The sequence below is a fragment of the Macadamia integrifolia genome, unplaced genomic scaffold (assembly GCF_013358625.1).
Source record: "Macadamia integrifolia cultivar HAES 741 unplaced genomic scaffold, SCU_Mint_v3 scaffold3330, whole genome shotgun sequence".
NCBI lineage: Eukaryota > Viridiplantae > Streptophyta > Magnoliopsida > Proteales > Proteaceae > Macadamia > Macadamia integrifolia.
Genome location: NW_024869404.1, coordinates 1 through 11,075, shown reverse-complemented (window position 1 = coordinate 11,075; position 11,075 = coordinate 1). Strand labels below are relative to the sequence as shown.

At 36.6% G+C, this 11,075-nt stretch overlaps 2 protein-coding genes across 2 annotated transcripts; both read right to left on the bottom strand.

The window, feature by feature from the left end:
• Positions 1-201: 201 nt before the first annotated feature.
• Positions 202-2,735, bottom strand: LOC122068020 (60S ribosomal protein L31-like). The gene is made up of 2 exons (XM_042631840.1): positions 2,549-2,735; positions 202-797 (listed from the first exon to the last, which is right to left on the bottom strand). Exons 1-2 carry the CDS (start codon positions 2,635-2,637, stop codon positions 518-520), a joined length of 369 nt encoding a protein of 122 aa, XP_042487774.1. The 5' UTR covers positions 2,638-2,735; the 3' UTR covers positions 202-517.
• A 1,757-nt stretch (positions 2,736-4,492) lies between these two features.
• LOC122068021 lies at positions 4,493-10,317 on the bottom strand (the record flags this gene model as incomplete). The annotated part of the gene is made up of 11 exons (XM_042631842.1): positions 4,493-5,432; positions 5,546-5,635; positions 5,742-5,847; positions 6,062-6,258; positions 6,396-6,606; positions 6,948-7,023; positions 7,174-7,253; positions 7,898-7,993; positions 9,184-9,255; positions 9,796-9,993; positions 10,087-10,317. Coding segments are annotated over 11 exons (2,109 nt in total), but the record flags the coding sequence as incomplete, so codon positions are not given.
• Between the last annotated feature and the right edge of the window lie 758 nt (positions 10,318-11,075).

Genomic DNA, 11,075 nt, shown 5'->3' with positions numbered 1-11,075 from the left:
CCTCTCCTTACTCCTCATTCCTCACATGAAATGACCTTGTTACCCTCCAATGTACCATTCATGGCATTTTATCACTCATTGGCACGCTCCCCTCTTGCTCAGATAACCCTATCCGTATTTTATTTATTTGTTTTCTCCTAAAAAAATGAACAAAAAAATTGATGCAAGGAGGCATAGGGTACCATGGCGGTTCAGAGAGACTTTTCACTAACAGAAATTTCATTCTCTGGTTATTTGGTAAACAAATTCATTGCAGAATAATTTGATTCTCACTCTCATGCTAAAACTATTTGGGGCGCTATAGTACATATTAACAACTCTCAATCTTGTAAGAATGATGTCGTTAATAATTCAAGTTGCATTAGCCCCGTCCCAGAAAATTTGTTGCAAAATCCAAAACAAGGACGAAGTTTCTGAACTACATGGACCAAAACTGAAAGTTCACCTCTTAACCAATTTGCGAACTACATGGACCAAAATTGAAAGTTTACCTCAACAAACAGAGGAGCAGGTTAGTTCACTCCCCTTCTTCAATGACCTTGGTTCCCAAACCCTTCAGCCCTTCAGCTGGGACCTCTGCAACAGTAACCAATGAGTAGAGCTCCTCTTTGGCATCTTCCTCGTCATTCCTCTTTCGGGCAATTCGCACACGGACCCGTCTTGGCACACTCCTGATTCCTCTGCTCCATACATGCTTGTTCAGCTTCACATCAACTCTAACATCAGTTGTCCCCATTGCTTTCTGGGCAAACTTCCTGATTTCCTTTATGGCCTTGGGAGCCATCTTCTTGAATGTGCTGTGAACAAGATCACAGTGTAAGCAATCCAAGGTATAAAGATGGGGATTCATAGAAGGAAATGGAGGGAAAGAAACAGACAACCATGTAAGGAGCAATAGTACTACTAGAGCTGTGAACAGTCAGTTGCCTTGGACCCAAGGACGCCGGGACAACTATGACCAGATATCATACAATTGTAAAACCTTTGCACGATCAATAGTACCAATAGATAACAAATGACACATTGAATTGTCTACTGTACCATGGCCAAATAAAATTATTACATTACAAAATTTTCCAAAAGATGTGTCCTTGCCCAAAGAAATAAAAGACATGTCAATGTAAGGAATCAGAGATGTATAAGGGTCCATGAAGGGTGACATGAGTATTTTCCAGGCCTGGCAAAAATACAACTTAGATATCGCATTTTGTAGATTAAAAGTAAAGTATTTGAAATGGGGGTAGAACTCCTATTTAGAAATCTACAGATATAAAATAGATTAGAATAGATTATCACATCTCTGAAAACATTTAGAACTTAATAGAGGATGAATATTTGTTTGTCCAGAACCTGTTGGCTTTAGTTCTTGAGGGCTTTCTATCCCTCCAGAAGAACCCATTGTGGTTATTCTTCATTTAGTCCTTGAGGTCATCTGCCACCATAAAGATCATAACTTCAAGATTCATAGCCCAGTTTTCAACTAGCAGCAGCTAGTCATTTACAATATTAAAACCCAGGGGGTTTAGGGAAATGTAAGTTTCCCAACTAACATTCTGTTGGCAAAATGAACATAATACAGTGAACGGATCAGGTTCACGTACGAGAATGTTCTCGTACGTCCCTGGTCCATAGATTTAAAATCTATTAAATGAAGAGAGAAAATTGATTCTAAATCCACGGATCAAGGACTTTCTTGTACATTCTCGTACGTGAACCTAATCCGCATAGACAAAATTACACCTCTAGAGTGAAAAGACACACATAAAAGAATGCACACTTCCTCCTATGGGATGAGGACAAAGACACAACATTTGAAAATGGCAGTAAATGGTCAGGGTACCCACACCCTGCAATAGCCATAGTCAACTACCCAATAAAGGTGAGAATGATTTCAAAGACACCAACATATGGTGTGCAAAATCTCATATATACGCAAACACCCGCTGTTAGGCTAAGAAATAAAGCCACTAGAATCAAATCCGGCAAATCAAGAGCTTGTCAGAACAGTAGTAAGAAATACTGAGGCGTGAATACAAATAAAATGGCAGTGCCTGCGCTCAATTCCAACCTCATTCAATAATAATGGCTCTTCGAACATTTTCGACCACCTGAACCTTAATTCACCAACCCATTTTCACCACTGGAAATTTTTAACATTTTTTTACAATAAAAATCTCTCAAAACTCGAACATGAACGGATGGAGTGTACAACTGGCTAGGGAATATAATGACAGAGAAAAAGGAGAAATCGAGCCTTGAAATTCAACACAAAATCACTAAATTAACTAAATGGCACCCAGTTTACGAACATAAGCATAATTAAGCAACAGAAGATGCAATTAAATGGTAACAAATGCACAAAAACTTGTAACAGATCTCAAACAGCCAAAGAGAAAATGGAACGGAGAAAGAAAACCGGAGTTGGTCCCAGGGAGAAGTGTAAGATTTCAATACAAGTACGTAAATATCTAAGCCATTTCTGATCTAACAATATACGCAAAAAAAGATTACAAGATGAAATAATTTTGTCGCGAAGATACGCCCTTACCATCCATGTAGACGTTTGTGGAGATTGATGGTGTACTCTCTAGTAACCACCTCTTCTTTTCTTCCACCCTTACTCGGCTTCACCACCATTGTTGCAGACTTGCAGCTCCCTCGGGACAGAAACCCTAACTCTCTCTCTTTCGGGCTTCGGCAGCTAAAGTAACCCTAACGCTCGATCGGGAACATATAGTAGCAAACCCAGCTCAGTAATGAACTTGATTTCTCAGAGGAAAAAAAAAAACTTACCGTTTTTTCACGTAACAAAGTGCGTGACGTTTCCAGAAATCACAATACAAATCAAAACCATCCCTTTTCTAACGGTTTCTTTAAATATAAATTGTTTGTTTTAAGCCCAAATTGTCTAGAGTACTTAGAGTACTGAGGGTGGATTGCCCAAATGGTTAGTACAAATTGAAAATTATATAAATAAACACATGATCTCAGGTTCGATGCCTCATTTGTGCATCTATAACCTTGGTTAATAAAAAATAAAATAAGGTCTAAAGTACTGACTGAAACATGGCATGGACATACATATACATGGGAGCGTTCAGACCCTTAAGCGTGCATCCTGATGGCTACGAGGATCTTGGGGTGTATGCAAACAAATGAATATTTAAGTGAATTAAATTATGAAATTTGACATGTGACCAATATAGACCATGTCCTCTCTATCCAATGATTGAAGTTGACGCATCATCTATTTAAATGCTAAATTATATGTTTTAAGAATTTCTAAAATTTAGCATAATCCTCTAAAAATCAATGATATGCCTTTTATTTTTTACTTGTCTCTAGTTGGATGCAATGGGACTTAGAGAAGTAAAAATTTTTAAATCTAAAGAAAATCTATGGATAGATCTATGTGATATACATGCCTCTTATAATTAGCGTTTTTGATTGGCATTGGTAGGTATTTGGCAAGGCACTGGTTGGTATATGCCACTTATTTTTTTCCTCATCATACTCCATAGGATCAAATAAACTGTCTACGAGTGATGGCTCAAAAGGTTTAGATGTGGAATAAATGGAACTAATTAAGATGTTTGGATAATACATTAGCAATAGAAAGAAGATCATATACTTTCTCTCTCATTTAGGACATAAGTGATACTCCTATTCCTAATATTACGAACTACCTTCAAGTGAATAAAGAAGATCATATACTTTCTCTCTCAAAAAGACTCAATTTCAGTAGTCAGAAAATCTCTCTGGCCTCCAAAAAGCCAAATATTCTAACTAGACAGGTCATGCAACTTGATAAAAAGGGAAGGGCTCCTAAGGGGCAACGTAGCCTCTACACTAGCATGAAACCAATGGGAGCACGAGTATATAGGTTGAGGGGGGGAGGGGTTGGGAGATTTCTGTTTTTTATGAGGGATGAAGTGATCATTTCAACCTTTATTATGTTTGGCATAGGAGCTACATTGTCTTTTCGTGTTCTTTTTCCCAAACTAAATCATGATGAGAAAACCAAGCCACCGGAAAAAGTTCCCTTTCATATTCTTGCCTTCCCTGGGTTAGGAACCATGAAAGTGAAGGCCTAGAGCCAGGGTGCTGGACCACAACCAGGATCAGGGGTAATTTATATTTTAAAATATAAAAAATGCCCTTGAAAATTTCCCTCTTTTAGAAAATAAAATAAAAAACCTTGAAATTTGCCTTGTGCCTGCTATAGTTTTAGCTTGCACTGACACCAACAATGTGATCAAGGTGCCCGCTTAGGCAACCAAGGAAATTGGACACCAGTCGCCTAGGTGACGCCTTCACAAGCATTCTGCCGTCTGATCTCAATCACATTAGTTGGAGTTTGCATTTGTGTGGTTAAACACTCCTATTTGTAGTCACTACAAATTTGTTGAAGAGATTACAAGATTATTTTTTGTTAATGATGGGTACATAGGCCTTTGATATTAGTTCACAACAGATGCCAGGAAGAAGGGAGTAACAAAATGGCCAATCTTCTTCTCTTTTAATATATTTTATTCATCGCAAAAAAAAAAAAAAAAAAAAAAAGACCCTTTCCATTTTCCCCTCAGAGCAAAGAATTAAAAACAAAATAAAAATTATCAGATGGGACCAATCACGTAAGTTTTAACTTCACAATGGAAAACCCACTTTCTCACCACAACTTTAAGCTCCAATGTTGAAATAAACAGTGTAAGATTCATCTCTCAAGCTCAGCAATGGCATCAGTAAGAAGTTCCGCTTGGCTCCTTTTGCCACAAAGCTAATGGGATGATATTCACTTATCCCACTATTCAAGTTAAAACTTGCTGCATTCTGGAATCCAGCATCTGTTGTCCCTGACTTGCAGCTGAGCTTAACACTTGTGCCTGCATTGTAGTTCAGCCCACTATACACAAAACACCCATGATGGCTTTCTGACTCCAAAGACACTGAGTTATTCTTCCCATCTAATCCTGCCACCACCTTAAATGTAAACATGCCCTTGTCATTAGTTGCACTTGCCAGGGCAAGATTGTCATTTGGTCCTTTTTGCACCACAAGCATCCCAGGAAGATCAAATGGTTCCAGCAAAACTGACTTTCCAATAGCATCTCTCAGTGAAGAGAAATGAGAGGAATTCATGTCTTGGGAGACGATAAGTCTGAAGGTTGCATGGACAGCAAAATCTGTCCCTGGTTCTGGCAACTTCTCCATTGTAATGGAATTGTTTGAGTTCGTGATGAAAAAAGTCGCGTTGCTGACCACCTGGGAAATAGATATCAGCTGAGAACTATAACCTTTTGGGATTGCAGTTATCCAGTCTGAGACTGAGTGTGCTGTTCCTGTTTTAATGTCTCCATCGCCACTAGATAGACCAGCAAGAAGGTAAGGCCCATAAAGGATTGCCTGCAAAGAAGCATACTCAGGCCGGTCATCTGAAACACATACAAAGAGATTTTGTCTCAGTTGTCTCCGAGGGCAAAAATATGTACAAATCTATATCATCTTAAGATAGGAATTGAATATTGAGAAGCTCCATTGATGCTACCTTGTATGGCCTCTGTCCTTAGAACAATGGGTAGTTGAAGGGTCAATTCGTCTCCACCATGCCATTGCCTTGTGACTGACAGAAAATTACCTGGTCATGGGAACATAGAAGAGTTAGCAATCACTATTTTTTTTTTTTTTCCAAAAAAATAAATAAGGGGATTAAATGAAAAAGAAAACTAGATTATAATCCACACCTGGCTGAGGTAAATTCAAATTCTGAGAATTTAATGCTGCCTTGGCACCATTTGAATATGTCCAAAGTGGAATCCGCAAATTCAAGATTGATGATTGACCTGCTTCCTGCATAAAGTAGACACAAGACCCAATTAATTGAAGCCAATTTGCCAAAGTAAACAAATGCCTTGTAATTAGAGAAAAAAATTGCAGAGGGATAAAGAAGAATTTTGTAGCGAATTTGCAAAATTGGAAGACTAGTGGAACATAAACTATGAAGTTCTTGAGATATTCTTATATTAGCTTTGAAATACCTATTCTTATATTAGCTTTGAAATACCTTCTTCGTAAAAAATGTCATCTTCAGTCGAAGATAAGGATCCCATGAAACAACAGGTTCTACTGTTTGATTTAGCACAATCTGTCCAGATTTCCAATCAAGATTGCTTGATATAAACTGAATCACATAAAGAGCTGGAAGTTTCCCCTCCTCCTCAAAGTAAATTGAATCTCCTAACTTTGAGAATGATTCGATTCCTATACAAGCAAGATGAAGAATCAGCAAATTATCCAATGAATAAAGCATTAGAAGTTAAATTAAATTGAAAAAATAAAAAGAAGACGAAGAACAATGAATGCATATAAGTTAAACACTATGGTCCTCAAGTATAGACCTGTCCCATAGCAACACCAGAAAGTGTTGAACTTTGTTCCCCATCCATGCGTACTCCGGGCCTTGGATCCCCCACGGCCTAGAGGAAGGAAGTAGATCATTATTCCAGGCTCTGTTCCTCTCTGGATACTTAGAACACCATTCGTCAGGGCACGTTCATAATAATCTGCATATTTCATTTCCTTGGTCCATCTAAATAGGTGGCGAGAAACCTACACAGAAAAAAATGAGCCTGAAACATGCAGTTTCATTGAATAGTCTCAATCAAAGGATACATAAAATATTAAAGCAAATCCAGGTGTTCTGTTTGCAAAAGAATGTCAACATACATTTTCCAAATGCCAATCAAATGAACGCAACTCTGCCTCAACTTTATATAGTTGTCATTTTTATCCCCATAGCTCTTCATCTCTATTCTTAAGGAAGCCAGATGCAGATAAAGATCCATAGCTCAACATACATCTGGGCTATCATAAGGTAGCCTTTTTCAGAGAACACCTACTACAAGTGTGTTCTCACTTGGAATGATGAGACCAAACACAAATTGATATACCTTTAGCATGTTGTATGTAGTGCAAGATTCTTCATTGTCAGCCTTCAGAGTGTCTGCAAGGCGTTCTGGATCCGTCCTGCACACGGATCAAGAAAGGGAATGCTTTGAAACAATATTGAATCCTGTCTCATCAAATTGATGCCTTGAAGGTTACATAAAGCTAGCCCACAGCATTGGGTTGTGAGGGTAATTGATGCCTAAAACACAAGGAGCTGGATTATATTACCAGAACTCATTAAATGATGTTCCACCTGTAGCATAGCTGTGCGAAGAATTAACAACATCTAAAAAATATGTCCCAATTTCCTGCCACACCAAATTAAACAAGAATTACACTTCTGAATTTTATGAAAATATGATCATGGCAACATATAACAAATTTATCTGTTACAACCTAGTATTGCTGTCCACTGATAAACTGTTAAGAATCAAAGCATAATAGAAATTCCAATAAATAAATAACAGACCTCAATTAGATGTTGAAGCATGCTTTGCAAACATATGAACCTATTCTAAAGTTTGGGTTCCAGCTTTGTTTTGGGGGGGGGGTGGGGGAGGGATGCAATTTAAAAAGCAGAACGAAAAGGTCATGGCACTATATGGTGAGATAATAAGAACATCCATTTACATTTCTACTATCATGGAAAGGGGTTCTTCTGTAAGCAAACATAAAACACATAAAGACATAGAAGCAAGACAGAATAGGAATTCCCTCAAGAATAATAATCACCCAAGTCCTCAAACACAGGTTAAATAATGTTTTACAAATCTATGTTCCTCTACTAGAATTTTATATTGAAAGGAGAAAATGAAATCCTTCTTTTAAACTACAAGATTTACTACTGAAGTTGCATGATGTCAAAAAATTGAAAACAGAATTCAACACAATATATAACTTAAAAGTACTCAACTCAAAAAGAGAGAATATTCTGTACAAAAGAGCCATTCACCTTGTAAAGTGGATCACCAGTTGTTTCATATCGCATTTGAGATCCAATGATAATTGGGATATGCGTATTAGCATGAAAGCCAGAAATGGTTCTTGACTGCAAGCCAAGAAAAAAAAAAAAGAATAGAAAATTTCATAAATTCTAGTGATAAGAAACAGTAATGATATGTTTATAAAATAAACAGGAAAGCATCACAGAGTGGTGAATGGTATTCACTTTTTTTTTTTTGGGTAAAAATGTATTCACCCACTATTTATTATTTATATCTTGGTTGATCATAGATTTTATTCGTGAAAAAAAAGTATGCACGTACATATGATCAATAACCAACTTACTCGAACTATTAAATTAGTGCAGTCTTGATTTCTGTTTTTTTGTTCGTTATCTGTCCAGGAATGAAATAGTCTTTCTTGATTGGAGTCTGATTAAGTTTAAGCACAACATCATAAATATAAGGGCACAGCTCCATAGAAAGGCTTGTTGCTTTCTGGTTCTCTGGATTCATACCTTTCCGCTGTGGATTCAGAGGCAGTACTCACTGGATTTTGAGTACAGGTTGCTGTGGATTCAGTAGTAAGGTCCTGGTGGATTCCAGACAAGGTTTCTAATGTTTTCCAGATATTCAGTTCATGTGGATTCCTGAACTGAATCTTCTATTCTTTCTTTTCTTCTTTCAAATTCAGGTAAGAATTCTGAACCCCAAACCCTGTGGCTAAATTATCTTAATCTTTTCTATAAAATGTTTTGCTTTATTGATTGGTTGTTCTGCAGAATAAGTTTCTGCCCTAACAAATTCAGTTTATTGTTCAAGTTTCTGGTTTAGGTTTCTGTTTTCAAGTTCTAAAATTTTCAACTGATTTAAGTTTTCCTAGTTCAAATCAACCAGGGTTTGAACTTAGATTTTCAGATTCTAACAGAGTATCCCCCAAAGCAGTTAGCTCATATATTATTAAATCAATGAAATTTCAGTATTCAAATTAAGGTTAACATCAATAGTAGTTGACATGGAATTATATTCTCTAGTTCCACACATCAGACTCGTATATTGTTTGCACATATCTCTCGTATTCTCTAATCATGTGAACAATGGAAATCTACTCACAGTTGACTACTCTAAAGGAAACTCAACTATGCCTTATCCCAACTGAAGGATACCATCTCTTATTTATTTTTATTTTTTGCTGGGAGGGGGGTGTGGCAGTGTGGGGGAGAACAGTATGGTGAAGTAAAGAATATCTGCAAGATAAAGAAAACCAACAATGATGAACATTGAGAATTGTAATTACCTTCACTGCAAGCAAGCCTAGAAAGCATGGTTTATCAAAAAGATGCACTAATACCAAATGGTTTTGATCACCCTGCAGACATTTTAAAGAAAAACCTTTTAAGTCTACAAAACTGAAAATTGATTAGAAGCATATTTGAACTTCCAAGTATCAATAGGCAATCAAAGATTCAACAAACAACTGCCTTCCAAAATTTAAAAGTTGCATAACTAATCCTGTTACTAAGTTGAAAGACTCCCCATATAAATAGAAGTTGGTTCTCTTTATAATTATAGCAAATTTAAATCATTTTATATTTACAAGGGCAAGGGTTGTGCCTGAAACCCTACATGGTAACTGAACCACCAAATAGGAGAAGATGACATTATTGGTTTGACCCTTTGGGAACCAAGAAGGTGAGGAAATAGTAAGAAACAGCAGTTGAGTGGAAGCCACCAAGCAAGAAATGAATCATACATGATACAGTATTGCCCAAACCAACTATTGTCTCAGAAGATACAACATGCTAAGTAAAAAAATAATATGAGATGAAGCAGATAGACTAGTCTTTCTGTTATGCTGTAATATAACATATTAAGTGAGAAAGAATATGAGATGAACCAGAAGTCTTACAGTAATGTTGTATAGCTTATACAGGATATCATTCATGCCGCCAGTTTCTTCATTAAGTGTCCGCCAATGCCTTTCAACAGAATACCTTGCTATGACATTTAGAACACGGTTGAAGAAGTACTCAACCATCCACTCCACCATTTTTAAAGCTTGCTTATTACCAGCCAACATGTATTGATCCAAAAGGCCTGCCAAGATCTGTCAAAGTAAAGAAGAATATATATAATGTTTATGATACCCAACTTCCTATTGAGCCCACATAATAGAATTCTTAAAATCAGTCTATGCTACCTTGTGAATGGTGTAGTATGGTGCCCACACTTTCTTTCTAGCTTCAAGGCGGTCAAACATCTCAGATGGGAAAGCCGATAGGTAACCTGACCCCATTTTCTGCTGACAGGCATCAAGTGCAGAAACCACAGCGGACATTTTCTGAAGTAGAGTGCCATTGTTAGTGCTAGCCCACATTTGTGCCGAAGCACTCAGGTAATGCCCTTCAAGATGCAAACAGAAAGCATGTTGTTACAAAGCATACATATCAAACCTTGAAAGAAGTAGAAGTAAGGAAGAAAGTCTAGGAAAATATAACCATTTTGAAGTTCTCCCAAGTCCTATGAACTATACTTTTCTTTATGTTTTGTTCTATGAACTGCTGCTCTATTTTTCACTTGGTTTGTACTGTCTCCTAATACCATTCCACTTTTTTTGTCTCATATTTAATATTTTCAATGAAAATGAAGCCCAAATAAGTGAAGCTGATAAAGAACCACTCCCCCACTCCCACCTCAAATCCTTCTTAAAAGGTGAAATAAAAAAATCTGATGCTGCTGTACTGATCCACAGCATCTAAGCCCAATATGTGACTTAGGAAAAAAATAGTTTAAATTAATTTACATGGCGTATATCCTTAACAAAATACTAAGAGAGTGTATATATAATGACAGGATTAATCAATTTTTCTTTTAAAATCAGTCTAGTATGTATAATTAATTCAATAGCATATTGTTTATAATCAGTTCAAAACCAACAGTTTATCAAATTCAAAATCAAACTGCACTGTTTAATAAATGTTTTCACTTCTTAAAACAAAAATTGAACCAATTAACAAATGGATTATCGGTCTGGTTTATATGGTTTGATTCGATTTCGACAAACAATTTTAGTTTGTAATTCACACCCTTAAATTTAACCAACAAGAAGAAGGTTATGTGGGAATGAAACCAAAAGGAAAAACAACAAATAAGTAAAGATTAATAAACTCAAAAACACTAACCCAAAAA